At 49.3% G+C, this 26,659-nt stretch overlaps 1 protein-coding gene across 7 annotated transcripts in view; it reads left to right on the forward strand.

The window, feature by feature from the left end:
* The first annotated feature begins 512 nt into the window (after window positions 1-512).
* Window positions 513-26,659, forward strand: part of tjp1b (tight junction protein 1b) — a 46,405-nt gene continuing 20,258 nt past the window's right edge. For 3 of the 7 annotated variants that reach the window (XM_076268469.1, XM_076268485.1, XM_076268510.1), the window contains exons 1-10: window positions 513-664; window positions 18,605-18,661; window positions 19,104-19,228; window positions 19,520-19,622; window positions 19,714-20,041; window positions 20,516-20,622; window positions 21,653-21,893; window positions 22,009-22,153; window positions 26,045-26,172; window positions 26,503-26,608. In XM_076268469.1, the coding sequence (XP_076124584.1) occupies window positions 18,614-18,661; window positions 19,104-19,228; window positions 19,520-19,622; window positions 19,714-20,041; window positions 20,516-20,622; window positions 21,653-21,893; window positions 22,009-22,153; window positions 26,045-26,172; window positions 26,503-26,608 (1,331 nt within the window). In that variant the 5' untranslated portion in view covers window positions 513-664; window positions 18,605-18,613. The remainder of the gene's footprint in view (window positions 665-18,604; window positions 18,662-19,103; window positions 19,229-19,519; window positions 19,623-19,713; window positions 20,042-20,515; window positions 20,623-21,652; window positions 21,894-22,008; window positions 22,154-26,044; window positions 26,173-26,502; window positions 26,609-26,659) is intronic. The other 4 variants (XM_076268500.1, XM_076268518.1, XM_076268493.1 and 1 more) reach the window with 3 other exon arrangements.

The following is a 26,659-nucleotide window of genomic DNA, read 5'->3' on the forward strand; positions in this document are numbered from 1 at the left end:
TATTTTACAGTTCAGAACGATAATGGCATTTAATAATATTTCAACGCCACGGTATCATAAAAAGAGAGACTGTTTCATTTGGACATGGAATAAATTCCAAGTTCAATAGTTCTATTAGTTCTGTGTTCTGCATTTCAACACGCGTTGTGCTATAAAGATTAATAAATCCTAATATTCCGCTTGTTTAGAGACCTAGCTATTGGTTCGATAGATCAGGTAGGCTACAATCAAACCCATCTTCATCACACATAAAATACGTGTCCTGGCTGCATTCTCTGGAGAACGTGAGTGGAGAATCAGTGAGCGGAGAGCATCACATAAATTTGGCCTCTATACCCGCTAATTGTGATGAAGCGGGACATTCGACCTTGCATGATACTACTTCAGCGATAGATGCTGTCAGTTGATGCCCCGTTTTTCTTCCACCCCTGGGGAGATGCAATGGACTCTTCCAGACAGACATGTCACGGTTGTTGCTTGGAGAATTGAAGCGCATTGGGAGAGGGGAAAGGCATCCTGTGCCTGCCATTGCAGTGCTGCCGTTTTGGAGCCGAGAGGACGGCACTGACTACCCTATATTATCAAACGGAATCAAACATTCAGCTGATCGGCACGACGAAACAGATTTGATGAAGGAAAATCCGAAGTCACAATAAAAATACTCGTAAGTGACCGCATTTGCAGATATTAAAGGAAAATACTGTATCGACATAGCGAGTGGCGTCTTGAGGCACTGGCTAGCTATTGCTAATGATACAGCGATTGCTTTAGCCAGTTAGCGTAATGCTAGGTAACATTCCGCCAAGCCTTCTCTCTAACGTTAGTTAATGAACTTTGGACTTTTTGACATTTAAAAATGACAACGTGAACCTCTTTCAGGGAAAATCTATACCTGTAATCTGGCGCTGCGACAGCCTGGCGAGTATAAGTTTGGGACTATATTGCTGGTGGAATCGTTTGAAACCTGAACGTTAGCTTGAACCAGCGATAGCTCCATATCACAACATTAAACTTGCTTCACCGGGAGTAGCTAAGGAACAAAATGTCTGCCACAGCTGCCGACTACGAGGTGCGTTTCTGTCAGTATGTTATATCGGAATTGCCGCCATCACCTAACAGCGGTGCTGGGTTTTCGGCTGCCCGTGGCCAGTAACAATACATTTTCATTCATTTTAATCAGAACGAAACGCCTGTCAGTCATCCGGCTAGTTTAGCTAGGGAGCTAATTCACCCACCTGTGACGTTGATGCTCTTGTTAGCTGCTAGCTAGCTAAGCTATTGTTAGCGTTACCATGCGAACTTGCTGCTCACCTAGATAGTTGGCTTTTTGACGTCTTATATATTTTGTTTAATAAGAGGATTAAATGGACAAAGCATTGCAATACGGTGTATTGAGTGTTTATCAAAAAATACTATCATCGGCGTCTTAGCAATGTGGTCAGGTTCGTGTTTACGCATCAAGCTGATGGCTAGTTGGCTGAATACAAGTCATAAACGATGAAGATGCACCTGTTGATAGTCTTTCTTGCTAGCTATCAATTAACGTCAGAGACCGTTACTATTTGGGATGTGAATGAATGAGCTACATTGGCTAAACCAATATAATAACTGTTTACGGTATTTCATGATATGCTAGTGAAATCAGCTTGCTCAACCTCGCAATTCAGTTAACGTTAAGTTAGATGTCAGCTCAGTGGCTACTTGTGTTGTCTCTGTTATAAGCATATTACAGACTGATTGATAGAAACTGATTGTTAGGTGTCTGGTTCATAGCGGTGCCATTGAAGCTATCTCAACTGTGTTTTTTATCACTGAAATATTGCTTGCACTTCCGTTATTAAGTTACCTTGCTAAGCACTACTATGCGATGGTCATTGTGTCTCGCTCCCTCTTAGGTGCATTCAGGAGATTGTTTTGAACATCATGAACTGTTGTAGTGATTTGATTTGTATTCACGATTCTGGACATTGGCCAAGCAACTCATGTTTAAACAGCTGAATGATTATTAGAAAAAATAATGGTTGCTTAAACATTGGGCCAGTGAGAAATAACTTGGTTGTTAGTAATGTCAATGGGCGTGTCATGCAACGGGCACGAGCGCAGACCAACAGGTGTAGTCCGGTTTAAAAACCTGTTTTGCGTTCCTGAACTTGGTCGAGCCAGTCCACCCACATCTTGTTTTCATCGACACGCGAGCTTTTGAGACTAGTGTCCTGTTTGGTTTCAACAGCCTCTTGATTTCCAAATCACAGTAAAGCTGTTCTATTAACTTATGACTTCAGATTATTTGAGCAGCTTTGTTTTCTCGTGTTGGGTAGAACCCCTCCCCTCCTCCCCCTAGCACTGTTTGTAATGCACTTAAGCTTAAGTACATGGGGGTGAGCGTTAAGCCTGTATCATATGTAGTATTTTGGCTTCCCACAGTGTTTCACTCTCCTCTGGTTCACTGTGGCATCTGTCAGCACAGCTGTAAGCAGCGTAGCCAGAGAGCACCTTGAATCGTGTGCTGTTACCCAGCATCACTAGGTTGAATCGTGTGCTGTGTTACCCAGCATCAGTAGGTTAAGTCGTGTGCTGTGTTACCCAGCATCAGTAGGTTACCCAGCATCATTCGGTTGTGTCGTGTGCTGTGCTGTTACCCAGCATCAGTCGATTGAATCATGTGCTGTTACCCAGCATCAGTAGTTGAATCATGTGCTGTTACCCAGCATCAGTAGGTTACCCAGCATCAGTAGGTTGTGTGTTGTGCTGTTACCCAGCATCACTAGGTTAAATCGTGTGCTGTGTTACCCAGCATCAGTAGATTGTGTGTTGTGCTGTGTTACCCAGCATCAGTAGATTGTGTGTTGTGCTGTGTTATCCAGCATCAGTAGGTTGTGCATGAAGAGAAGCAAGTCAACAGCCAAGCAGAATCATGCGTGTCCATCCGTGGCTGTAATGATTTGTTTTTCTGGTCCCTTGAGGTGAAGGAGGAAGTGAACTTTGTCTTTGCCTTTGAACTGAAATCAATTCCTGGAGGTCATGCAGTGATGTTTAGAAGCTTTGCGCTATTTATTTATTTATTTGTTGTTTAAATCTATTAAGGTGATTTGCAATCCGCATGCATTGTTGAGAATGTCAGGGGAAGATGACATTGTGACGTTTGTCTGTAGGTGCTAATGACCTGAACACACATACACACATTCTCAGACTAGACTCATCATTCAGGGCCGTAGGTTTTTTTGTGTGTGTGTCTGTAGTCTTGAGCCCACTCTGAGAATTAGTATGAAATACATACACACACACACAGTTATGACAGTTATGTGCTGTTGCTGTGTTGTGGTGGCTTCGGGAAGCTGTGGTCCTGCCTGAAGAGGTGGACAGCTGCACTAGAGTAACATGGACTCCAGACGATGGGGCTGGTTTGGTCTCTGTCTCTCCTATTCTCTCTCTTTCTCTTTTACTCCCTTTATCTCACCCCCCCCTCCCTCTCACTCTCTCTGTAAGCCCCTTCAGCCAGTGGGAGAGTGAGGCAGTGGGCATGTTGATTTTTTTTTTAATCTCCTGAAAGAATGAGAGCGTTGCCCTTCACTGCAGGACTACATGGGAGGAGGGCAGTGCAAGCCAGCGTCCACATTCTTACGTGAGCCTCACATGCAAGCTGGCATCCACATTCTTACTGACTGACACTTGGGTTGAGTCCCCTAACGATTAGTCACTGCACTGTGTCTTTGTTTCTTTCACTTCTTTCGTTTGTGTGTGTGTGTGTGTGTGTGTGTGTGTGTGTGTGTGTGTGTGTGTGTGTGTGTGTGTGTGTGTGTGTGTGTGTGTGTGTGTGTGTGTGTGTGTGTGTGTGTGTGTGTGTGTGTGTGTGTGTGTGTGTGTGTGTGTGTGTGTGTGTGGGGGTGGGTGGGTGGCTATGCAGTAATGGTAGAACTCCCACATTACACCTGGTGCAGATGCACAGACCAAGGCCATAATCTAACCAGGGGCTCCGCATGGTAACGTGGTCATTGACCAAGGCCATAATCTAACCAGGGGCTCTGGGAACTCGCAGGAGTTGAGCGGGAGCGACACACTATGATCACAGGGCAGGGCCTGTTTCTCTCTCTCTCTCTCTCTCTCTCTCTCTCACTCTGTCTGTCTCTCTCTCTCTCTCTCTCTCTCTCTCTGTCTCTCTCTCTCTCTTACATCAGGCGATACTGCAGTTATCACAGGGCAGGACTGTAGGGAAAGATTAGAGAAAAAAGATGGAAAGGTATTTAGTGGGTCTTGTTGTGTCCATCTCTCTCTATCTCTATCACTCACACACACACCATCAGGTGACCTGCTTTGCTGGGAAACTTGGATCTGTAACTTTCACTTGTGGATCAAGAGATTATCCTCTCTGTGTGTGTGCGTGTGTGTGTGTGTGTGTTTGTGTGTGTGTGTGTGTGTATGGGGATAATAGAACAAATATACACTTTTTGTCTGCAGACTACAAAGTATTTGAACGTTCCCTGGATGAGCGAATGTATGTGAGAGAGAGAGAGAAGGGGAGCGCTCCTGGTCCTGCCATTGCTCTGAGGCAGGCAGAGCAGACGGCCTCACACACTCTGACCACAGGCACTCGGCCATCACACACCGAGGGTCCCGCATGGCAGCTTTTAGCCCCGAAAGCGTGTGTGTGTGTGGCCCTCACATTCTGCTGGTTTTGAAGGGGCTCGAAATAAAGGCCCAAGGTGCATCTCTGCAGTCACAGGATGTCACCTGCTGAAGGATGAGGGTGGAGAAGTGTGAGGGAGCACCATTTCCATCGTCTCCCTCTGTCCTCTCTCTCCTCCTCTCCCTCACTCCCTCATTCCCTCTCTTTCTCTCTCACTCCCTCATTCAGTCTCTCCCCCTCTCTCACTCCCTCATTCAGTCTCTCCCCCTCTCTCACTCCCTCATTCCCTCTCTCCCCCTCCCACTCCCTCATTCTCTCATTCCCTCTCTCTCACTCCCTCATTCCCTCTCTCTCACTCCCTCATTCCCTCTCTCTCCCCCTCTCTCACTCTCTCATTCGCTCTCTGTCCCCCTCCCACTCCTTCATTCTCTCGTTCCCCCTCTCTCTTTCTCTCTCATGCCCTCTCTTGCTCCCTCTCTCCAAGCTCAGAGGGTTATGAATAATTTAAATGCTGTTGTGTGGCTTACCTTTCGGGAGGGTGGAGGGAGACATGGAATCATCACCTCACACAATTTCATTTCTCTTTTCCCCTGCCAGACTCCAAGAATAGACCAGTTGGTGTGTGCCATCCCAAAATAGACTGAGACTAGAGTATGTGTGATTTTACTCCAGGAAGAATTTGTGTGTGTGTCTGTGTGTGTGTCTGTGTCTGTGTGTCTGTGTGTCTGTGTGTCTGTGTGTGTGTGTGTGTGTGTGTGTGTGTGTGTGTGTGTGTGTGTGTGTGTGTGTGTGTGTGTGTGTGTGTGTGTGTGTGTGAGAGAGATATTACTCTAGAGAGAATATGTGAGTGTCAGAGAGATTTTACTCCAGGGAGAATATGTGTGTGTGATTGTACTCCAGAGAGAAGACAGGTTTCTGCATCACCTCCCTGCTGGTGGCCAGCATGTGGACTTGGATGCAAGAAAGCAAAACCATTCATTAGGCTGTCTCTGTATGGCCCAGTCTGCGCATAACACAACATTTAGCTAGACCAGACTTGATGCAGCATAACAGATAAACATCAGATACTGCCATCGGGATATGTCATATACATTTGTCGATAGCCGATACCAGTTAACAAGGCTGCTATGGGCTGATCCTGATGTTGGGCAGTTATATCGGTGCATCTCTATTGTGGATATGCATGTTTGTGCTGTGATGTCATTTCAGGACTGTTGCAGAGCAGGCTAATCAAATGAATGTGCCAACTGGTGTGTGTGTGGGTGTGGGTGTGTGTGTGTGTGTGTGGGTGGGTCGGTGGGTGTGCGCACAGCATTTCCCCATCTTTGATCCCCATCAAGCATGTTGGCTTCTGTTCCCGTCTACTGCTTTGCATAATCTACAGGAAAGCTCGTAGTCGGAAGAGAACCGTCTCCCTATGCCTTGCTGAGGTCACTTCCTCCTGCGCTTGCTAGCCCTGAGCAGCAGGCCTCACTTTGGGGCCAGTTTCACTGCGCTGGTGTGATGAGGCCGGTCACCTCTCTCGGACCACGCCCCCATGTCAGATGTTTACCTTCAAACTGCCTCAGATCAGCCTGACTGGCTCCAAACAAACAAAGGTCATGTCATCTGACTGTCCCCCTCTGATGGGTCAGCAGCAAGCGTCCTCCTCCTCCTTCTCCTCTTCCTCCTCTTGAGTGCCAGTCTGAAGCAGAGCTGCTCCTGAGAGCAGTGAGTGGGCATGGTCACACACAGACACACACACACACTGGACCATGAGAGCAGTGAGTGGGCATGGTCACACACACACACACACACACACACGCTGGACCATGAGAGCAGTGACTGGGCATGGACACACACACACACACACACACACACACACACACACACACACACACTGGACAATGAGAGCAGTGACTGTGAAACTCCTCTGCCCATCCGCTAATTCTCTGACGTCATGTGTGTACTCAGGGGTGTGAGTGTGTGAACTGAGAGGCCGCATTCCTCTGCTGTCACATATTAACAAGCTGTGTGAGTCAGTGGCATGCGGTAGGGCGTCGCCGTGCCAACGGCAGGTGTTGTCGTTGCTGCAGCGTAGCTACGGCTGTGTGGTAATGCCGCCCACGAGACGCTGAGTGATCACTTCCCAGCTGTTGACTGAACAGGAGCCTTTAAAAGTCCCAGAGGGGTCAGAGGTCATCGGAGACATGAGAGGTTACTGCACACCACAGTACCTGGTGTAGTATTACCCATAGGACAACCCCTAAGCCGCCAACACACACACACACACACACACACACACAGCCATCAGACTCTCTGATGGACAGGAAACTGAAGAAGCTATGTTGCTGTGCTGCTGTCCTGGAGAGCTGAAACCCAATCTTCTGTGTGTTAGCATGAGTGTGTGCTGTTATTCATGGCTGTGTGTGTACACGTGTGTGAAAGGCTGCTCTTTAAGTGCCTGCTCCCTTTAAGTGCTCTAATGAATGAGACAGAATCTGACTGAGATTAGATTGATTGGATTAGATTAGACACACAAACACACACACACACCCAGCCCTGACTGCTGGATTGGGTTCGCTGCCTCCTTCACTGAGTTCTGTGTGGTCATCCCAGTGGGCGAACCACCTTTAGACCTCCGTGTGTGTGTGTGTGTGTGTGTGTGTGTGTGTGTGTGTGTGTGTGTGTGTGTGTGTGTGTGTGTGTGTGTGTGTGTGTGTGTGTGTGTGTGTGTGTGTGTGTGTGTGTGTGTGTGTGTGTGTGTGTGTGTGTGTGTGTGTGTGTGTGTGTGTGTGTGTGTGTGTGCATCCCACCTTTAGACCACCACGTGTGTGTGTGGGCATCCCACCTTTAGACCCCTTGGCTCCTACTGAAACGGGTCTGCAGCCTTTCTGAGGCCAGTCACACGACATCCACATCAAAAGCTCTCCTTTGTTGATGAAGACCCGTGCAGCTGAAGGAGACTCTGGCGTCGCTCACACAGGCCTCCCTGTCCATGCTGTAGAGTGTAACCCCCCCCCCCCCCGCGTGCGTGTGGGCTAGGAAGGGAGAGGGGGATAGAGAAAAAGCAAGAGAAAGATGAGGGTCGAAGTGGGGGGAGCGTGTGTGTAGATGCCTGCTGTGCTCCTGTAGTGTGTGTGTGAGAGTGGGGGAAGGTGTGTGTAGATGCTTGCTGTGCTCCTGCATGACACTGCTCATCAGCACATTCCCCGACACACACACACACACACACACCCCTGGAGCTCATTGGGAGTGGACTCCCAAGACGGCCGGCACCAGGACCCAAAGAGCATCTGTCTCGGAGACGAGAGGGATCTCTGGTTTTTCCCTTTTCTGCCAGAGATGTTAAGGGACGATGAAGTGGCCCCTCTAAACACGCACACACGTGCACACACACACACGACTAAATACATGCTAAGCAAACTGCCTGAGATGGCCTGTTCGCAGGACAGTGTGAAGAGGAAGGGTCTGGGAGTCACCACCGGATCATGTGTGTTCTAAGCTGTGACTTCCAACAGTCAGTGGTGTCTGGTTGAGGGGCAGTGGAAACAGCTGAAGGTGTGTGTGTGTGTGTGTGTCTGTAAGGGTAACAGCAGGCTTGGAGCAAGAGGGGCCACAGATGCACAGCTCTGAATTTAGAATCTGCCCTGAGAGAGTACACACACAGTCTTCATCTGTTTCCATGCCCCTGTCCTCCACGTGCACTTATTCCCTCTTCTCTGTCTGTCTGGCAGAGCTGTCCTCATGACAGTGCTGATGGTCATGAGGAAGATGAGGCTCACAGCGTGCACCTGCCTGCACTCGGACACACACACACACACACACACACACACGTGCCAGTGCTCCTGCTGAAGCTGGTGTGTGTGTGTGTGTGTTTAGCCCAGTGGAGACAGTCTCCTTCTCTACTGCAACCTGAGTGCTAATCATTACATATGGGCCCATTCTGATACCGCAGCGTCAGCACCGCCCTGCTATTTATAGTGCACACACACACACACACACACACACACACACACACACACACACACACACACACACACAGAGAGAGTGCAAGCTTCGCTTGAGCTGTCTTTCAACAGCAAGACAAAGGGCTCTGGTAAAGCTACATCCACCACTCCAGATGAGATCTGACTGGATTTGAATTTAAATTACATTTGGGGTGTGTGTGCACTGTTTCTTCCTACTTGGGTTTCCATGTGTCATAAGCTCAGTGACCCCCATCCCCTTCTCACACACACACACACACGTCAGAGGAGACTCATCAGTCATGCCTAGAAGAGGTTGTGTTGGAATGTGTGCGATACCTCTGTTAGTGATGCTCTAGCTGTGACCAGCAGGACAGAGATGGTGTGAAGCATGATGCCAGTGCTGGACCATCAGTGACTGATGCTATTTTAGCATAACACACACACACACACACACACGTACGTCTCAGTGTGGGGAGCAAAGGAAACACACACACACACACACACACAGCATACTGACTGATCATTATTACCTACAGTATGACCTTGGCACATGCCCCCTACTGCTATGTATGTGTGTGCGTGTGTGTCAGGAACATCTGCATAGAGGTGTCTCTGTGTGTTATGCAGAGTAGCACCCTGGTGACCAATCAGCTGGAAGGCTTGCAGCACACCTCCACTTCCCCTCCTACACCTGAAGCTGCAGGAGCTCCTGCTGCAGTCAGGCATGCATGTGTGGGAGTGTGTGTATGCTTGTGCTGCAGTGTAGCATTTGTGTGTGCTTGCACTGCAGTGTGTGTGTGCGCGCATGCGCTGTAGTGTAGCGTGTGTATGTTTGTGTTAGCATCATCATTGAAATGAAGCAAAGAATGGTCGGTCATATTGGCCTAATTGAAGAGATGTGCACTTGGTGATTGTACACATACACACACACTCGTTTTGTTTACTGAGCAGACAATCAGGTCTTGCCAAGTAGTCGCTTCACTTTTCACTGACTGTTTGCCACAAATTACACACTCTACAGATTGGCGTCACCAGTTACACACACGCACACACACACACCAACACTCCACAGTCAACTCTGTAAGAATTAAAGGGAGATACAGCAGTTTACCCTGCAGCTGGATGTTCTACAGCGCAGTCTAACACTGCCTCAGTGTACACACACACACAGCTGAAGTAAGTGTGTGAGTGTGTGTGCGTGCGCTTGCCTGAGAGGACCCTGGCAGGGCCCAGACCATGTGGGTCAGGAGTCTGCTCCTCACTCTCAACTCACTGCACTGGGGCTGGTCTCTTTCTCATCTTTTTCCCTCTCCCTCTTTCTTTCTCTCTCTCTCTTTCTGTCTCCTCTTCCTCCTTTTCTCCCTCTTTCTCCTCCCATTCTCTCTCCCTCTCCTCTCCTCCCTCTCTCCTCCCATTCTCTCTCTCTCCTCTCCTCCCCTCCCCTTCTCTCTCGCTCTCTGTTTGGCTCGGGCATGTGGGGGGTAGCGTATGTGTGTGTGCGCGCGCTGGAGCAGCAGGACAGGGGTGCTGAATTAGCGAGAGGCTCGTGTGTGTGTGTGTTTGTGTGAGGAGATTCTTCCGATGTGGACGCAATGAACCACTGTAAGTACAGCATTCCTCTCTCGTTCTCTCTCTCTCTCTCGTTCTCTCTCGCTCGCTCTCTCTCGTCTCTGTGCTGTTTGCTTTTAGATGTGTGTGGTTTGCCGGCTGCTCAGAGCTTTAGGTGTGTGTGTGTGTGTTGTGTAGAGTTTGCCAGGCGTTGACACACAGACCTGAAGTGTGCGTTGTGTAGGATTGACCGGGCTTTCGTAGCTGAGGGTCGTGTGTGTGAGGCTGTAGGAGTCTGCTGTAGCCTCTGCGCTCTGCAGCAAGCTGTAGGTTTAGCGGCGCTGCTAGCATTAGCTTTAGCCTAGCATCATAAAACTTTGCCATCTGACCACTGGCAACACACGCATTTTAGGCTTGTGTTTTTCAGTTGTTATGGCTATGTGACTGCATGCCTTTGCCTGGTGTTGCTGCCAGTCTCTGTTTCCGTTGGCGACACGTAGCTCTGCATCAGCAGCGGTAGCGTAGCACCTAGTGCGTAGCTCGGCGTGTGTGGAATGACACCAGAGCCTCTGGGGAGACCCCCCTCCCCCCACCATGCTGCTACATGTCATCGCCATTTGAATACAGTAGTGTTGAGGTGCGAGTGTGCGTGCGTGCAGGGGGACCGGGGCAGGGGACGTTTAGTAGGTGTCAGCATTCCGTGACGCATCTTTTGCAATTTCTGAGGTGATCGATCATCTTGCTCCTACTAAACATCTCGGCGGCTCTGCTGCTCAGGGTGTGTGGGAGAGATTTGTCTTGCCTGTTTTAAATTTGCATGATTTGATTGCTGAAGTAGAAACATGGCATTGCTCATCACTGTCACAACCTCAGTGTTTCTCCACAGACATGCTGACACCTCTCTCTCTCTCTCGGTCTCTCTTGGTCTCTCTCTCTCTCTCTCTCGGTCTCTCTTGGTCTCTCTCTCTGTCCTCCCTCCCTCTCCCTCTTTCTGCATTACGGCTGCTGTTCTCCAGCATGCAGCACAGAGTGGTGACACGAGTTCTATTTATAGTGCCTGTCTTCTCTAGTGAGGGGCATAATGTGCTCCACGGCCAAAATTAAGTAAGACCCCACACACACACACACACACACACACACACACGCAGCTCCACAATGACTCTGAGCCATGAAACGTCCAATTAAACACTCGGCTCGTGAGCTCCTAGTCATGCAGAAGAACACTGAGCAGGGCAAAAACACAAGGGTGTGTGGAGTGTGTGTGTGGACTGAGGAACAGCAGGAGCAGCAGACAGGCCTTTACATACACGCATGCACACAATCACACAGAGTAAACAATAAACAACAGCACAGAGAAAGGTACTTTCTACTTGTTGGGTTTCTCAGTTCTGAGGGTCTGTTGAAGTAGAGAGACATTGATGTTTTAGCCCTGGTGTGTGTCTGTGTCTGCCGATGTTAAACGGTGCCCCCCCCAGTATTTCCTCCGGACATTATGTAAATGTGCTGTGTCTGAACGAGGCGTAGAACATGCGGTTAAAATTCACACCTAGTGAGAGGGCGTGTTAGTGACGTTTCTTTCGTGCGTCCATGTGGTTAGATCTGACTTAAATGCCCGTGTTATGATGGAGTGGCATAGTGCTGTCCAGAAAATCTCCGACCTGGAAAGATGCAGACATCACGGAGCTACTGTCCATGAGTGCATACAACATTTTGATAGAACACATGAAGGGAATGGCACGTTGTAGCCTGCATGGGAAGGCCAAACGAATTCAAAAGACTGAATCACCATAAGCAGAAGGCGCTGAAAAGGCAGTAGCCTACAGCGACGTCGTTGATTTAATAAATTGTTAGCCAACACGGTTTTCTGTTCATTGATAGCCTTCCCATATGACTTGCTGAGCTCACTGATATTTGTTGAGCATATATGCCTAGAGAAAATGAAAACGAAGAAAACCCAACTTTGTTCCAAGCTCCTTACGTAAATGCAATAGACACATGGGGAGAGGATGCTTTTGGAAAAAAATAAACCATGAAAAAACGAACAACTTCACTGTTATGTCAGTATTTTGTTTGTTGCTTAAAAACGTTGTATCATGGCCTTGAAGTCTTGAGTTAGCCTACTGAATTGGCTGGTAGCCTACCATAAAGTTTGCGCATGCTCTCTCTCCAACGCAAACCAGATTCTGGTAGGCTACATAATGTTGAAAACAGATAAATGTTTATTCGAAGCACACATACAAATACTGTAGGTCAATTTCAAGTGCGCCCTTACGTGACTACTTCAAGTATTAGCCTACGCACAATAGATTTCTCTTCTTTAGCCTACATAATGCATAGGCTACGCTTTGTAAACAAAAAGCAGCTGTGACAGGCAGCGGCCGCATATATTCTGCGTCACATCTCGCATCTTGTGAACTCTACAAGCCCCCACCCCTCACTCGACAACCACACGGAGATTCTGTAATTCTGTGTCGTTCACACATACGTCCGTATAAGGTCAGTATAAGGTCCGCAGGTTAGCATCATATCTGAATCATCCGAAGGGTAGGACCTCCGTTTGACAAACCTCCGCATATACTCCGGAGGTTATATCTGAAAGCGCTGTCTGTGTCTTTAGCTGTCTTTAGAGGGCAGGCGTGGACTGACAGAGCTGACTCAGTGACCCTGAGGGCCTCCTCTGAGGCTGTGTGTGTGTGTGTGTGTGTGTGTGTGTGTGTGTGTGTGTGTGTGTGTGTGTGTGTGTGTCCAGAAAGTGTCCAGAGAGACATAAACACACACAGCGATCGACACTCTGCCTTCTTTGAGGCTGGGCACACACACAGATCCAGTGACCCTGAGGGCTCCTATGAGGTCAGGCACTGACCCTGCAGGAGGTGACCAGAGACAGACAGGCTGTCAGGCTGTCGGTGAGACGGCCAGAGAGGTTCCTACCACGCTGACCCGACAGAGCGCACAGGGACACGCTTGGGCTGGTGTCATGTCATTGTCCTGTGTGTGTGTGTGAGGGGTCAGCAGTCAGAGATTCCTTTTCTCACCTGTCCACCATCCTCCTTCTCTTTGCCGACTGCACCTGCTCTCCATCTGAGATGGTGGACACACACACACGCGGCAGGACCCAGTGTGACTGACACACTCCCACTGGTGGAAGTCAGTCACTGAAGCTGTCTGTCCAGTATTCTTTTGCAAGATGAAGGAAACTATTCAGAACAAATGTGTGCAATAAGGATGAGATGGTGGACACACACACACACACTTTTCAGAACAAATGTGTGCAATATGGTTGCATCTGCGTTGCTGTTGGAACACAGATGTGTGTGTAACAGACGTCTAGCTCACTGATGGAACACAGATGTGTGAGTGCCATGCAGATGTGTCTGAGCTGCTGGCTCCGTGTTGCGGCTGCGTCTGGGCTGTTAGCGCTCCTCCACCACTCAGGACATTAATAGTTAACGCAGTGAGCAGTGAGCGGCACTCCACACGGATTACAGCTTCCTCTCTGCTGTGTTAGGGGGAAATTGGGCAGAAACGGCCAATGGAGCGTTGGCATCGGCAGCTCCCCTGAGATGAGGAGAGAGAGATGAGGTGAGCGAGAGAGAGGGAGATGGAGAGAGATGGATGGATGATCTTTCCTGGTTTCCACACAGCAAACGTGTTGGTCGGACCGCGGTCACAATGACCCTTGATGACCTCTCGCAGCCACGGCAAAGCAGTGCTGTCCACCTGGACTAGAACAGCAGCCCTCTGAGGGTCCCTGTGAGGAGTCCAATCAGTAACGCAGGGAAACACACACACACACACATACAGGAAGGGATACCCTCAGTAGATGGGGGCTCTGTGGTCTGTCTTCCTTCTCTTCAGTTGACCTGCTCTACACCAACTCTCGTCACTTCCTAGGTGTTAGGGTGTGTGTGTGTGGGGGGGGGCGGGTGCTGGGGCTGGGGGTTCGGGTGTTAATGGTGAGGGGGCTAAATGGTTGAAAACGAAAGTATGAAAGATTTAGTGTGGTTCTGAATCAAAGTGGGCCTTAATTAGCTTTTCGCCCGCCGGGTGGGAACGTGCCCCTAGCCTGGAAAAAGTGCATAGAGTCTGGTGACTCACTACTGGGATTCGTTTCCAGCCCTTGCATTGTGACATTCACTAGCTTTGGTAAGGCTGGACTAATGATTTCAATCACATTGATCAGAGATTACAAATGTTCTTCTTACTTCGCATAAACTTTACAAACTGACAATAAACAGCATCAACAGTCAGGAAACAATGTATGTGGGTCTACTTTTGCTATAAATAAATGTATTTATTCATTTTTCCAACTGCATTCTTTTGGATGTTTGCAGGTGTTGCTGCTACTGTTCATCACAATAGGTTTCGGTTTCGCCTTCCCCTCTCGTTGCTGATTGGGCTGACATTTTTTTGTCTGAGGGAAACTGTTATGAACTATGGTGTTCCAGACTAGATCTCCCTGAAAAAAGATCTCAGTGGAAAGGGCCAGGCGAACATGCCACCCCAACCCCCCCCCCCCCCCCCCCCCAACCATAAATTCAGACAGAATGGTGCAGAGTGCTTCAGCCTCAACGCTTTAACCGCTCTAAGCAGCCTGAAGACCAGCGCATAAATCCTGCCCCATACACACACACACGCGCACGCACGCACGCACGCACACTCAGAGCCCCAAAAGAGCATGTTTTCCCAGCAGTGCATGTGTTTTACATCTGGTTTATGAATATTCCGTGTGTTTATGTGTTTGTTTATGTTTGCGTGAGTGTAGTGCTTGTTTGTGAAGTGGAGTGTTGTCGGTGAGTGTGTTAGTGCCTCCCCAGACGGGTGCTGTGCCTCTAAACTTCTTGTTGCTGTTGGTTTGGGGGAAACGGCTGACTGGAGAGTTTCTCTCAGTTGAGGCTCTTTTCGGTTGTGTTTTTAACAGATGTCTTTGGGGGTTGTGTGTGTTTTAAAAAAAAATAAAAATTTAAACTTGGCTTTGGTACGCTACAGGCTTCTGATTGGCTGCATCTGGGAGTGTGTTTAGCCCCCCAGGTGAATACATGTGCACACACAACACACACACACACACACACACACACAGAGAGCTAGTCTGGAGCTAGTAGTAGGCCTCATGCAGGCATCTGTGAGGGGGGCTATTGTTACAAACACACACACATATACACATGTGCACACATCAACTAGTACCAACTTCCTTGTTGAATTGAATAGTTTGTTGTTTACTTGTTTGCAACATCCTGGCAGCTCCACATAACTCTAATTAATGAGTTCTCTTACACAAACACACAGAGTGCTCACACACTCCCATGCACGCACACACACACACAGCACTCACAGACTCCCATACACACACCACTCACAGACTCCCTCACATACACATTCAGCCCACACACACTCCCAACACTCACACACACGGACACGCCCCTCCTCAGTATTCATATGAATCCAAACATTCACAATCGTCCAAGTCAGTACTGTTGTTGGCGGCACATAGAAGACAACTGGCTAAATTGCTATTAAATCCAGTTAGCATCATTAGGATGCTGCACAAATTTGTTGCCTAATAATAATATCAATATTCTATATTCATTTATATTATACACTGCTTATTTTTATATGTACACCCCTAGTCCCCCCCGTCAGACAGCCACCACCTTAACACCCTAACACATTTCCTGCGGGAAACACTGCACGCACGCACGCACGCACGCAGTGAGGAACTCCCCCCGCACACACACACAGTGAGGAACTCTTTTCAAGCATGTACACAGGCACACACACACACACGCATGCATTCACTTACGCAGTGAGGAACTCCCTCCGCACACACGCAGTGAGGAACTCTCTCCAAGCATGTACAAAGGCACACAGTAACACACACACACACACAGAGTGAGGAATTCGGCCCAGTCTTCTCCTGTGGTTCTCTGTGCTCTGGCCAATCAAACGATTTCCTTTTTAATCAGAGAAGCAATTTGGGCTCAGTCCTCAGAGAGGAAATCGTTGTGTGTGTGTGTGTGTGTGTGTGTGTGTGTGTTTGTGTGTGTGTTTGTGTCTTGTTTATCTGCAAATGGAAAGATTCCCACTGAGCTTTCCTCTCGTCTTGGCCCTGTCTGATGCTGCAGTGGACCCCTGAGCAGCTGGCGTGTGTGTGAGTGTGTGTGTGTGTGAGAGCGTGTGTGTGGGCTAGCGATTGCGCTCTAACGAAGCGGTATAATCTCTGCTGAGGGTCACACCTTTTTGGCCCTGTGTGTGTGTGAGAGACGTGATGGGGCGTCCTGTGTGTGTGAGAGAGAGACCTGATGTGGCGTTGTGTGTGTGTGTGATGTGATGTGATGTGATGGGGAGCTCTGTGTGTGTGTGTGTGTGATCAGGTGCTCTCTGTGTGAGATGTGATCGCAGTGCACTTCTGAAGAGGACACGCTCAACAGACATTTTTCATTCTCTCGCTTTCTCACTCTTGCTCTCCTCTCTCTCTCTCTCTCTCTCTCTCTCTCTCTCTCTCTCTCTCTCTCTCTCTCTCTCTCTCTCTCTCTCTCTCTCTCTCTCTCTCTCTCTCTCTCTCTCTCTCTCTCTCTCTCTCTCTCGTGCGGTGTTCTTTATAGCCAAGGACCTGAAATTATGGCCTCCAGCCTCCGCCTAACTTACAGGTGCAGTATTTCACGCAGCGCTGCGGCGTTGAGAGACTAAAGCGACTTTGATTAATATTCTCGCTGCGCTGGACACTCTGCCTGCTAGTCCGCAGGGCGTGAGGACGCGTCGGATCGCAGGACACTTTCTCTGCTGGTCCGCAGGGCGTGGGGACACGTCGGATCGCAGGACACTTTCTCTGCTGGTCCGCAGGGCGTGAGGTCGCGTCGGATCGCTCAGACCATCACACAGCCACAGGGCTGCAGAGCTAGTCTCAACCACTGCAAACACTCTTTAGCACTAGCGCGCTAACTCTTTAGCGTTCATTATTCATGTGCTGTTAAATACACAAGGAGCACACTGCCCCAAACGGTCGGTCTGTCTGACCCAAATAGAGTAGCCCCTGGCCAGCACTGGGCTCAAATAAACAAACTGCACCACCAGAGCAACACAGAACTTTAATGCCTTTGTACTCACATTAACAACATGTGCTGCACCTGTGTGTTTGTGTGTGTCGCCAGTGATTGGACACCTCCCTGCCTAACCTAGCAGCACAAACACCGACTTAAGTGTTTTTGTTTGTGCGTGCATGTGCGCGTGCGTTATGTGTGTGTGTGTGTGTGTGTGTGTGTGTGTGTGTGTGTGTGTGTGTGTGTGTGTGTGTGTGTGTGTGTGTGTGTGTGTGTGTGTGTGTGTGTGTGTGTGTGTGTGTGTGTGTGTGTGTGTGTGTGTGTGTGTGTGTGTGTGTGTGTGTGTGTGTGTGTGTGTGTGTGTTTGCTGGCTGTCACTCAGGGCTTTTCTGCAGTGTTGCTGAACTCTCCACTTTCTGCTATTTGTGTTTCCTCCCCATCACTTGGCTGGCTGGGGTGTCAGTCTTGGCTGTCACTGTGTGTGTGTGTGTGTGTGAGTGATTGGTCCTCCCGGCGAACTGGTGCATTGTGATTGCTCTGAGGCTGTGTGTGTGTTGGTCCTCCTGGCTGACTGGTGCATTGTGATGGCTCTGTGTATGCGAGAGTCCCTAAAAGTCTCCAGAGTTGTGTGTGCTGCCAAGTATACTCTGCTCTTCTCTCCTTCTACCTTTTCTCTTCCTCCTCCTCTCTTCTCTTCTCTCCCTCCTCCTGTCTTCTCTTATCTTCTCTCATCTCTTTCTTCCTCTCTTCTCTCCCTCCTCCTCTCCTCTCTGCTCGTCTCTCCTTTTTCTCTTCTTTCTCTTTTCTGCTCACTCATCTATTCCCCTTCTTTTTTTCTCTCTCTCTCTCCTTTCTTCTCTCTCTCCTGCGCTGCACTGCAGAAGCGAGAGCATAAATAAATGAATAAATCAATGCTTTAAAACACATCTACTGCCTGCGGACGGTATGGCTCCTTCAGCTGCTGCCTCTGACCTACAGGGAGCACACACACACACACACAGACCTGTTGCAATCAAACACACACACAAACAACATATAATATTTACACGGCCACACACACACACATACACACAGATAGGCACTTTTAGAACACACACACAGACCTGTTGCACTCAAACACACACTCACAGACAACATATAATCACACACACACACACACACACACAGACACAGGCAGACAGACAGGCACTCGCAGAACACACACACAGACCTGTTGCACTCAAACATGCACTCTCAAACAACATATAATACACAGACACACACAGACACACAGACAGACACAGGCACTCGCAGAACACACACACAGACCTGTTGCACTCAAACATGCACTCTCAAACAACATATAATACACACACACACACACACACGACTGTGATGCTGCCACTGAAGGACCCAAATGATGTCCTGGTGATCTCACTTTGTTTCTCTCTGTCTGTCTGTTCCAGAGTGCAGTAATGGAGGAGACCGTAATCTGGGAACAGCACACCGTAACTCTCCATAGGGTAAGACCACGGCTTTACTTACAGGATTCTCTCTCTCTCTCACTCGCTCTCCCCCTCCCCCCCCTCTCTCTCCCTGTACATCCATCTCTGTGCCCTTGGCTCTTCCTCTCTCCCTCTCTTAGCTGCCCTCTCTGTCTCTTCCTCCCATTTATCTATCTGGCCTCCTGTTTCTTCCCTCCCGCTCTCCTTCACTTTTCTCCTTGTTCCTTTCTCTGCTCTGTCGTTCTCTCCTGTCATGGCTGACCTTGCTCTCCTGAGGCTTCATCTCTCTTTTCTGTCCTCCTGTTCTTGAAACGCATCTGCCCATTTACTGGAGGTCGTTTTGATTTATGCATTTGCATTTCAGATTGTGAGTATTTGTAGAGATTTGAAGTGTGTGTGTGTGTGTGTCTGTCTGTCTGTCTCTATCTGTGTTTGTGCGTGTGTGTGTCTGTCCCTACAGGCACCAGGGTTTGGGTTTGGGATCGCCATCTCAGGTGGGCGGGACAACCCCCACTTCCAGAGCGGCGAGACGTCCATCGTCATCTCAGATGTCCTGAAGGGTGGACCAGCCGAGGGCCTGCTGCAGTAAGACTTCCTGTTTCCTGTTTGAGGCACGCTGGACTGAATGTGACAAGTCTAGGTCCTCATGTTCCCATCATGCCTTAGAGTAGAACGGGTTCTCATCATGTTCTAGAATACACAGAGATCTCATTCTGAAGAGTAGACCGGGTTCTCAAAAGTACACGGAGATCTCATGTTGTAGCGTAGACTTGGTTCTTTTCTTAGTAGTTCAAAAGTGATGAAATTTCGACATCAGGATCTGGGGTCCCAGTTGCCCAGTGTAATGACGGTTTGTGTTGCCCTTCTCCCGTGCAGAGAAAATGACCGCGTCGTCATGGTTAACGCCGTCTCCATGGACAACGTGGAGCACGCGTACGCAGTCCAGCAGCTCCGCAAAAGTGGCAAGAACGCAAAGATTGTGAGTATCCGTTCATATCTGCTCCACGACACTGAGCTGGCGGGTACACTTGGTGTGAAGCGAAGGCTGACCCGTGTCATATCCTCCCCAGACTATCCGTCGGAAGCGTAAGGTGCAGATCCCGATGGGGCGCCTGGGCGAGCGGGAGACTATGTCGGAGCACGAGGACGAGGACAGCTACGAGGACGAGATCTACGAGGTGCGTAGTGGTCGCAGCGGCCCCAGCGCCTACAGCGCAGGTCGGCGGAGTGGCCGCGGCGAGAGGGGCAGCATCGGGCGGCGCGAGAGGGAGCGCGACCGCGAGCGCAGCGGCTCCCGCGAGAGGAGCATGTCCCCGCGCTCCGACCGCCGCTCCATCACCTCCAGCGTCCCGCCACGCCCTGCCAAGGTCACGCTCATCAAGTCTCGCAAGAATGAAGGTGAGGCTCACACACTCGGGAACGCCAGCTGCAGCCAGGGGGGTCACACATCTGATGGGACTTTGTGTGTGTGTGTGTGTGTGTGTGTGTGTGTGTGTGTGTGTTTGTGTATGTATGTATATATATGTGTATGTATATATACTTGTTTGTGTGTGTTGGTGCTTGCCGGTGTGCAATACAGCTGTATGCAGTGGTCAACCCTGTGCTCTTTAACCCCTCTCTATGTCTCTCCTTTGTTTTCCTCTTCTCAGCTACAAACCTCCGCTCCATAGTATTGTCCTGTAACACACTATGTGTGTGTGTGTGTTTGTGTTTGTGTAGCCCATGTTCCATTGTGATATACTGTGCTACGCAGTCTAGTTCGTGTGTGACCGTGCATGTGTTTTGTCCTTGTGCTCCAAGGTGCTAATGTGCTAATAGGCTAACATGCGATGTGTGTTTGTGTGTGTGTGTATCCGTGTTTGACTCCGTAAGCAGAATACGGGCTTCGGCTGGCCAGTCACATCTTCGTGAAGGACATCTCTCCCGAGAGCCTCGCGGCCAGAGATGGAAACATCCAGGAGGGAGACGTGGTGCTCAAGGTAAGAGAGGGGGAGAGAGAAAGAGGGATGGAGAAGGAGGGGATGGAAAAGGGGGGAGAGAGGGATGGAGGGGGAAGGAAAGAGAGGGAGGGAAAAGGGGGGACAGAGGGATGGAGAGGGAGGGAGGGAGAGAGAGAGGGAGGGATGGAGAAGGAGGGGGAGGGAAAAGGGGGGAGAGAGGGATGGAGGGGGGGGAGAGGGATGGAGGGTGAGGGAGAGAGGGAGGGAAAAGGGGGGACAGAGGGGGAGAGAGGGAAAGAGAGAGGGAGAGGGGGGAGAGAGAAGGAGTTGAAGGGGGAGAGGGGAGAGAGAAGGAGGGAGAGGGAAGGAGAGGGGTAGAAATACAGTGTACTAGATGTATCGTAGATTTAATCTGTCGCTGAATCGTGTTATCATTATCATGGGCAAAGTATTGCAACCGTATCAATTTGTGAGTTACTCTGTGATTACCAGAGAGAGAGAGAGAGATCTAGAGGAGAGAGGGAGATTGTGTTCTAGAGGAAGGAGAGCGGGAGGGTAGAAGGGAGAGCGTGTTGTAGAGGAAGCTGAGAGAGAGGGAAGGTCAGAAATGGACGACGAGCTGAAGGTTACACAAACCGCACAACGCTGCTACCAAAGCTTAGCATCCCACCATGCTGTCAAGGCTTAGCATTCCCCCATAATAACACAGCTTTCTTAATAGCATGCACTCATGCTAAAACAAAGCACACTTATGGCCCTTTTCCACTATGGGGTAAAACCCCAGTGTCTGGGGTAAAGCCTCTGACTTTTTCTATTTCCCTGATTGATGCTGAACCGAGGCCACAGGCCAGACGGCCTCAGGACAGCCCTGGAGTAGGACTTTTGGAATGGAATGTGATGCAACAATAAAGCTGGATACATTTAAAAACAGACCAGTAGCATTTATTCAGGGATAAAGCGTTGGTCCAGCCCCGGTCCTTAATGGAAAAGAGCCATTAATAACACACACTCATGCAAATAGCATACATGCTAACATGTGCATATCTGTCTCCCGCCCTCTGTCCTGCAGATAAACGGCACGGTGACGGAGAACCTGTCCCTGATCGACGCGAAGAAGCTGATCGAAAGGTCAAAGGGCAAGCTGAAGATGGTGGTCCAGAGGGACGAGCGGGCGACCCTGCTCAATATCCCCGACATGGACGACAGCATCCCCTCCGCCAACGTGTCCGACAGAGACGGTATGAACCTGTCCCAACTTGGGCAGGGCCGCATGCTAACCCCTGAGGAACTCCACGCTAGCTCACTGTTTGGTCAGTCAGTTAGCGCTTCCCTCCAGTCATATTCACCCAGCATATTTCGCAGGATTGGACGCTGGGCTTGTGTCTGTGTGTGTGCCTAAGCATGCGGGTTGTTGTGTGTTTGTAGATATTTCAGACATCCACTCAGTGGCATCTGATCATTCCAACCGTTCCCATGAGCGGCGCCGCAGCAGCCGCTCTCGCTCCCCCGACCGCCGCTCGGAGCCCTCCGACCACTCCAGACACTCGCCGCAGCAGATCAGCAATGGCAGGTATGCGCACACACACACACACACACACATACATGTACACACACACACACAAGCAACTTTCCACTCAACGCACACACTCATCAACTGATCAGGATGGGTCAGAATCCCCACACAACCACAACGAAATGAACACACAGCTGCACACTCCACTCTCCGCCCTAACTTGTCCCACTTCGTCTCTCTGGTCTCTGTGCTGCCTGTGTGATGTGCTGTGACGTCCAGTCCCTTCAGTAGATGGAGGATGCTGTAAGTGTGTTGTGGTGACAGTCATGCCTGTAGGTGTGTAGCGTAGCGTAGCGCCTAGCTGCGTTAGCATCCCTCCTCAGCTCCGTAATAAAGGACACATGGCTATCTGGACTGGGGGCGTGAAAGTGCCTCTCTGGAAGGATCGAGAGGGATATGTGGACACCTTAATCATCCTCTTCCTCCTCCACAAGAGAGTGTGTGTGTGTGCGTGCGTGTGTGCGTGCTTCTAGCTAAAGGAATGTGTAATGGCTATCCAGCAAAACTTCAGTGTGAAATAGAAGGCAGTTCAGTCCTCTCCTCTCCTCTCCTCTCCTGCATAGCGGCGTAGCCTTATGAGTCAGTTAATGTTGGTGTGTTTATGTTTCAGGCATGCAGGGCCTTTCTTACACAGAATCCTCCCCCTGTAAGTCAATTCATTTTGTGTGTGAATGTTTTTGGTGCTCGCAGCCTTAGTGAGCGTGTGTGTGTATTTTTGGTGCTCGGAGCCTTGTGTATGTAAGGCCCTGAGTGAATTTGTTTGTTTTAGTTTATTTATTTATTTATTTAACCTCAATATAACCTGTGGCTCACTGTGATGCATGCAGACGTGTGGTGTCCAATAGGAATGCTTGTGTGTCCTCACATGACCTGCTGTGATTAAGCAACCAATGAGAACTCTGCCCATGTGCTTCCCCACATAGATATTAGAAAGCTAGATACCACATTGGACTCCAGAACGTACGTAAATAGCGATGCCATCTTGGTGGGGTCAGCAATCACTGGAGGCCAATGGAGGAGCATGTGACTGGTTTTCACTTTCCCTCCCTATATACGTTTATGATGCCACCTAATAGAACTCGACAGTCAATGCGGTATTTAGCTTTCTAATATGTATGCTACCCCACCCAGAGATGAGGAAGTTATGGACATTCTAGCCCAGTTAAAACACCTCTCCAGGGGCCTCATTTATAAAACCTAAAACCTTACCCTAGACTCAAGGTATGCACGAAAGTGTCTTAATAATATAAAACCTAAAACCTTACCTTACTTTCGTGCATAAGTAGATTGTATCTTTAATAATACATATGTAAAACTTGTGGCACACACCTTTATGCAGGAGGAATTTTATTGGATAATAGTTGACGAGAAAGATGGAGACGTCATGTCAATTTGGAGAAGGAAGTCAAGTCTGCAGAGAGCGAGAAAATGTAAAACGTGACCAAGTACACCTGTGTGAAAAAAAAGTACTGAATGAGATCATCTTTATTATATTATATATATGGCAAACCATAAAGTGTAAAGTATCAACTTATAAACACGGGTATAATCATGGGCATATTATGATATTCGCTGGATTTTCTAATTGGCCAGTATAGTTACTACTGAACAGTAGCCCATATGAGACACGTGAGGTTAGTGTCCAGGCTAGTTACTACTGAAAAGTAGCCTATATGAGAGAGAGAACGGGAGTTGATTGCCCAGTGTTTTGCAGTGCTTGAAAGGTGTATGTTTTTCTGCATATTTGTTTTCTATAAATCCTGTCGTTGGCGGTGAAAGATGCGCACATACAGTTCACCTCCGTTTATGCAGCGTTTTTTTGTGCGTAGCGCAGCAGCCTTTATAAATGAGACCCCTGGTCTCCATGACGTCTCTCAGCTGCATGGCTGGGGTCAGCGCCGGTCGCCAATCCTCGACTGGTCACTCAGATGAGCCGTGCCGTTTGAAACATGGGACTTTAAGAGACATGATGTTCGAACGGGGGACACACTTTCAGGGCCATGATGTGTGAAAAGGACTCTGAAGTGTGGTGTTTAAATGGGATCCACTGACACAGTTTCTGAGGTGTCTGCAGCTTTCAGTTAGTGGAGTTGCTGAGCGGTTAGATGTAGTGTTACGGTGCCTACACACGATTGCATTGAATGCAGTGCTGGAGACGTATCTCGTTCACTTTACATGGGCTTATGTCATCTGTTGACGAAGTGAATTGTCGCCGTCTGCCAAAAAGTTGAGAAATGTTCAACTTTTGCTGCACCATCAGACAGAAACGCAAGGCAAGCATGTACACCATAATGCACACCCCCGACTGTCGGGAAAACCCAGCATGCAGTAACGCAACGCAAGCATGTGAATCTAGGGTGAAGGCCTCATTATACTTGCTGCTAATGACGCGTGCGCATCATGGCTGTCATGCGTATTCTGCGCTTGTTTGGTGCGTCGGTTGCGCACATCAACGTGACGTAACGAGTCGCATCTGCAAGATGCAAAGACATGCAATATCATGTGTTTTGGCCGCGTTTCATGCAGAAAGTATATTGACAGGACGGTGCAGGTTGCATATGCTTGGTGTAACCGCAAGTACAACTGAGCCCTTACCGCCCGGTCACATGTATGTTGGTTTTTAGTCAAAGCTTGCCGGTGGGTTTTCCGGAAGCTTGTGGCTGTGTAGGCTTTAAAGGGAGATTGACAGGTCAACAACCAATCACCGCTGTCAACTAGTAGTGGAGGCCAGTTAGTTTGCTAACTTGCAGTCGTTATATACAGTGCTTGCAACGTCACACAACGTGGGGGGGTTCTCTCGGGTGTCTTTGGTCAGGACTACAGAAGAATCTTTCATTCTGCTCTGTGCAGTCTTGTTCCCGACTGGCGCCCCCGAGGGTGGAGTGGGTGAGCAGGGCGGAGCGAGGGAACAAAGTGATATTAAAAGGCGATACAAAGAGAGAAATGGACTGGAAGCGTTTACAGTAAAGCACTCTCGTCACCTTCCTGACCTCCCTGTGAAAAGAGCCATCATGGACACACAAAACATCAGCCACACACACACACACACACACACACACACACACACACAGAAAAAGACCTCCTTTCACTGGGAGCCCTTAATACACATCATGAACACACAAAAGATCAGCCACACACACACAGATAAAGACCTCCTCTTACTGGGAGCCCTTAATGTACAACATGAACACTCAGAACATCAGCTGGTCAGACAGGCACACACACACATAAAGGTCCTCCGTGGGGCAGTAGGGGCAGATAGCTCCTGTGGGGTAGTAGGGGGTAGTAGAGGGCAGTTGCGTTGCTCACTGCTGTGTCTCCTCTGATCAGATGAGCTGGAGCAGTCAGGCTAAATATAGAACAGCGGAGGAGGAGGAGACGCAGCAGAACCCTGACCTTCACATGTACAGGCCCCAACACTCACACTCACTCACTCACACACACACACACACACACACACACACACACACTCACTCTCCTCTCTTCACACAGTCTCTCTCTGTCTCTTTCTTTCTTTCTTTCTTTCTTTCTTTCTCTCTCTCTCTCTCTCTCTCTCTCTCTCTCTCTCTCTCTGTGTCCTTGCTTTGCCTTCTATTTTCTGTGGAGTGTGATGCTGCCTGTGATGTCTGTTTCACTCCATCATTGCAGAGCTAAGCGTGTGTTTGTGTGTGTGTAAGGTTGTGTGTGTGATGTGCAGTGTGTTTTCTGTGAGTCCATAATGCATGACTCCTTACTGAGCTCTGACACTGTGCTGATAGAAACATGAGTCTGCTGTGTGCGTGCGTGTGTGTGCGTGCGTGTGTGCATACATAGACCCGAGTCTGGCCTGTGTGTGTGTGAAGAGAGATTGAGAGCTGATTGTGTGTTTGTGTTTGGTTGCCGTGGCAGCCACAGGAGTCGTGAGGAGGAGCGCGTGTCCAAGGGAGCGCCCATCCCCATGCCCGCCAAGATGGTGGAGGAGACGCCCAGACAGGAGGCCCCTGCACGCCAAGACAAGCAGCTGCCGCCGCTGCCAGGTCTGACACATGCCCAACACACACACTCACACTCACACGCACACACTCAACACACACTCAACACACACACACACACCAGGTGTGTGTGTGTACATTGTGACATGATGGTGTCCCGACACATCCTACTGTGCCTGTCTGACCTCCTCACTGAGGATAAAATATGTGTATGTGTGTGTGGTTGCGGCTGCTGTAAGTGGTATTTTCTGACTGGCTGTCTCCATGCTCCTTAGCTGGATTAGCAGCTCTGTTGACCCTCAGATTGTAATGGGACTGTATGCTGAAAGGCTCTATGTGAGTGTATTTATTTGTGTGTGTGTGTGTGTGTTCCAGAGCCCAAACCTGTGTATGCACAGCCTGGCCAGCCTGATGTGGACCTGCCCGTTAGCCCTGCAGATGCACCCGTGCCCAGCGAGACCCCCGACGACAGCATCCTCCGGTAGGACACACACACTAAACACACACACACACACACACACTAAACACACAC

This window comes from Alosa pseudoharengus, unplaced genomic scaffold (genome assembly GCF_046254945.1).
Source record: "Alosa pseudoharengus isolate Yale_2024_CS ecotype anadromous, Long Island Sound unplaced genomic scaffold, YU_APseudo_1.1 YU_APseudo_1.1_scf_10, whole genome shotgun sequence".
Classification (NCBI taxonomy): domain Eukaryota; kingdom Metazoa; phylum Chordata; class Actinopteri; order Clupeiformes; family Clupeidae; genus Alosa; species Alosa pseudoharengus.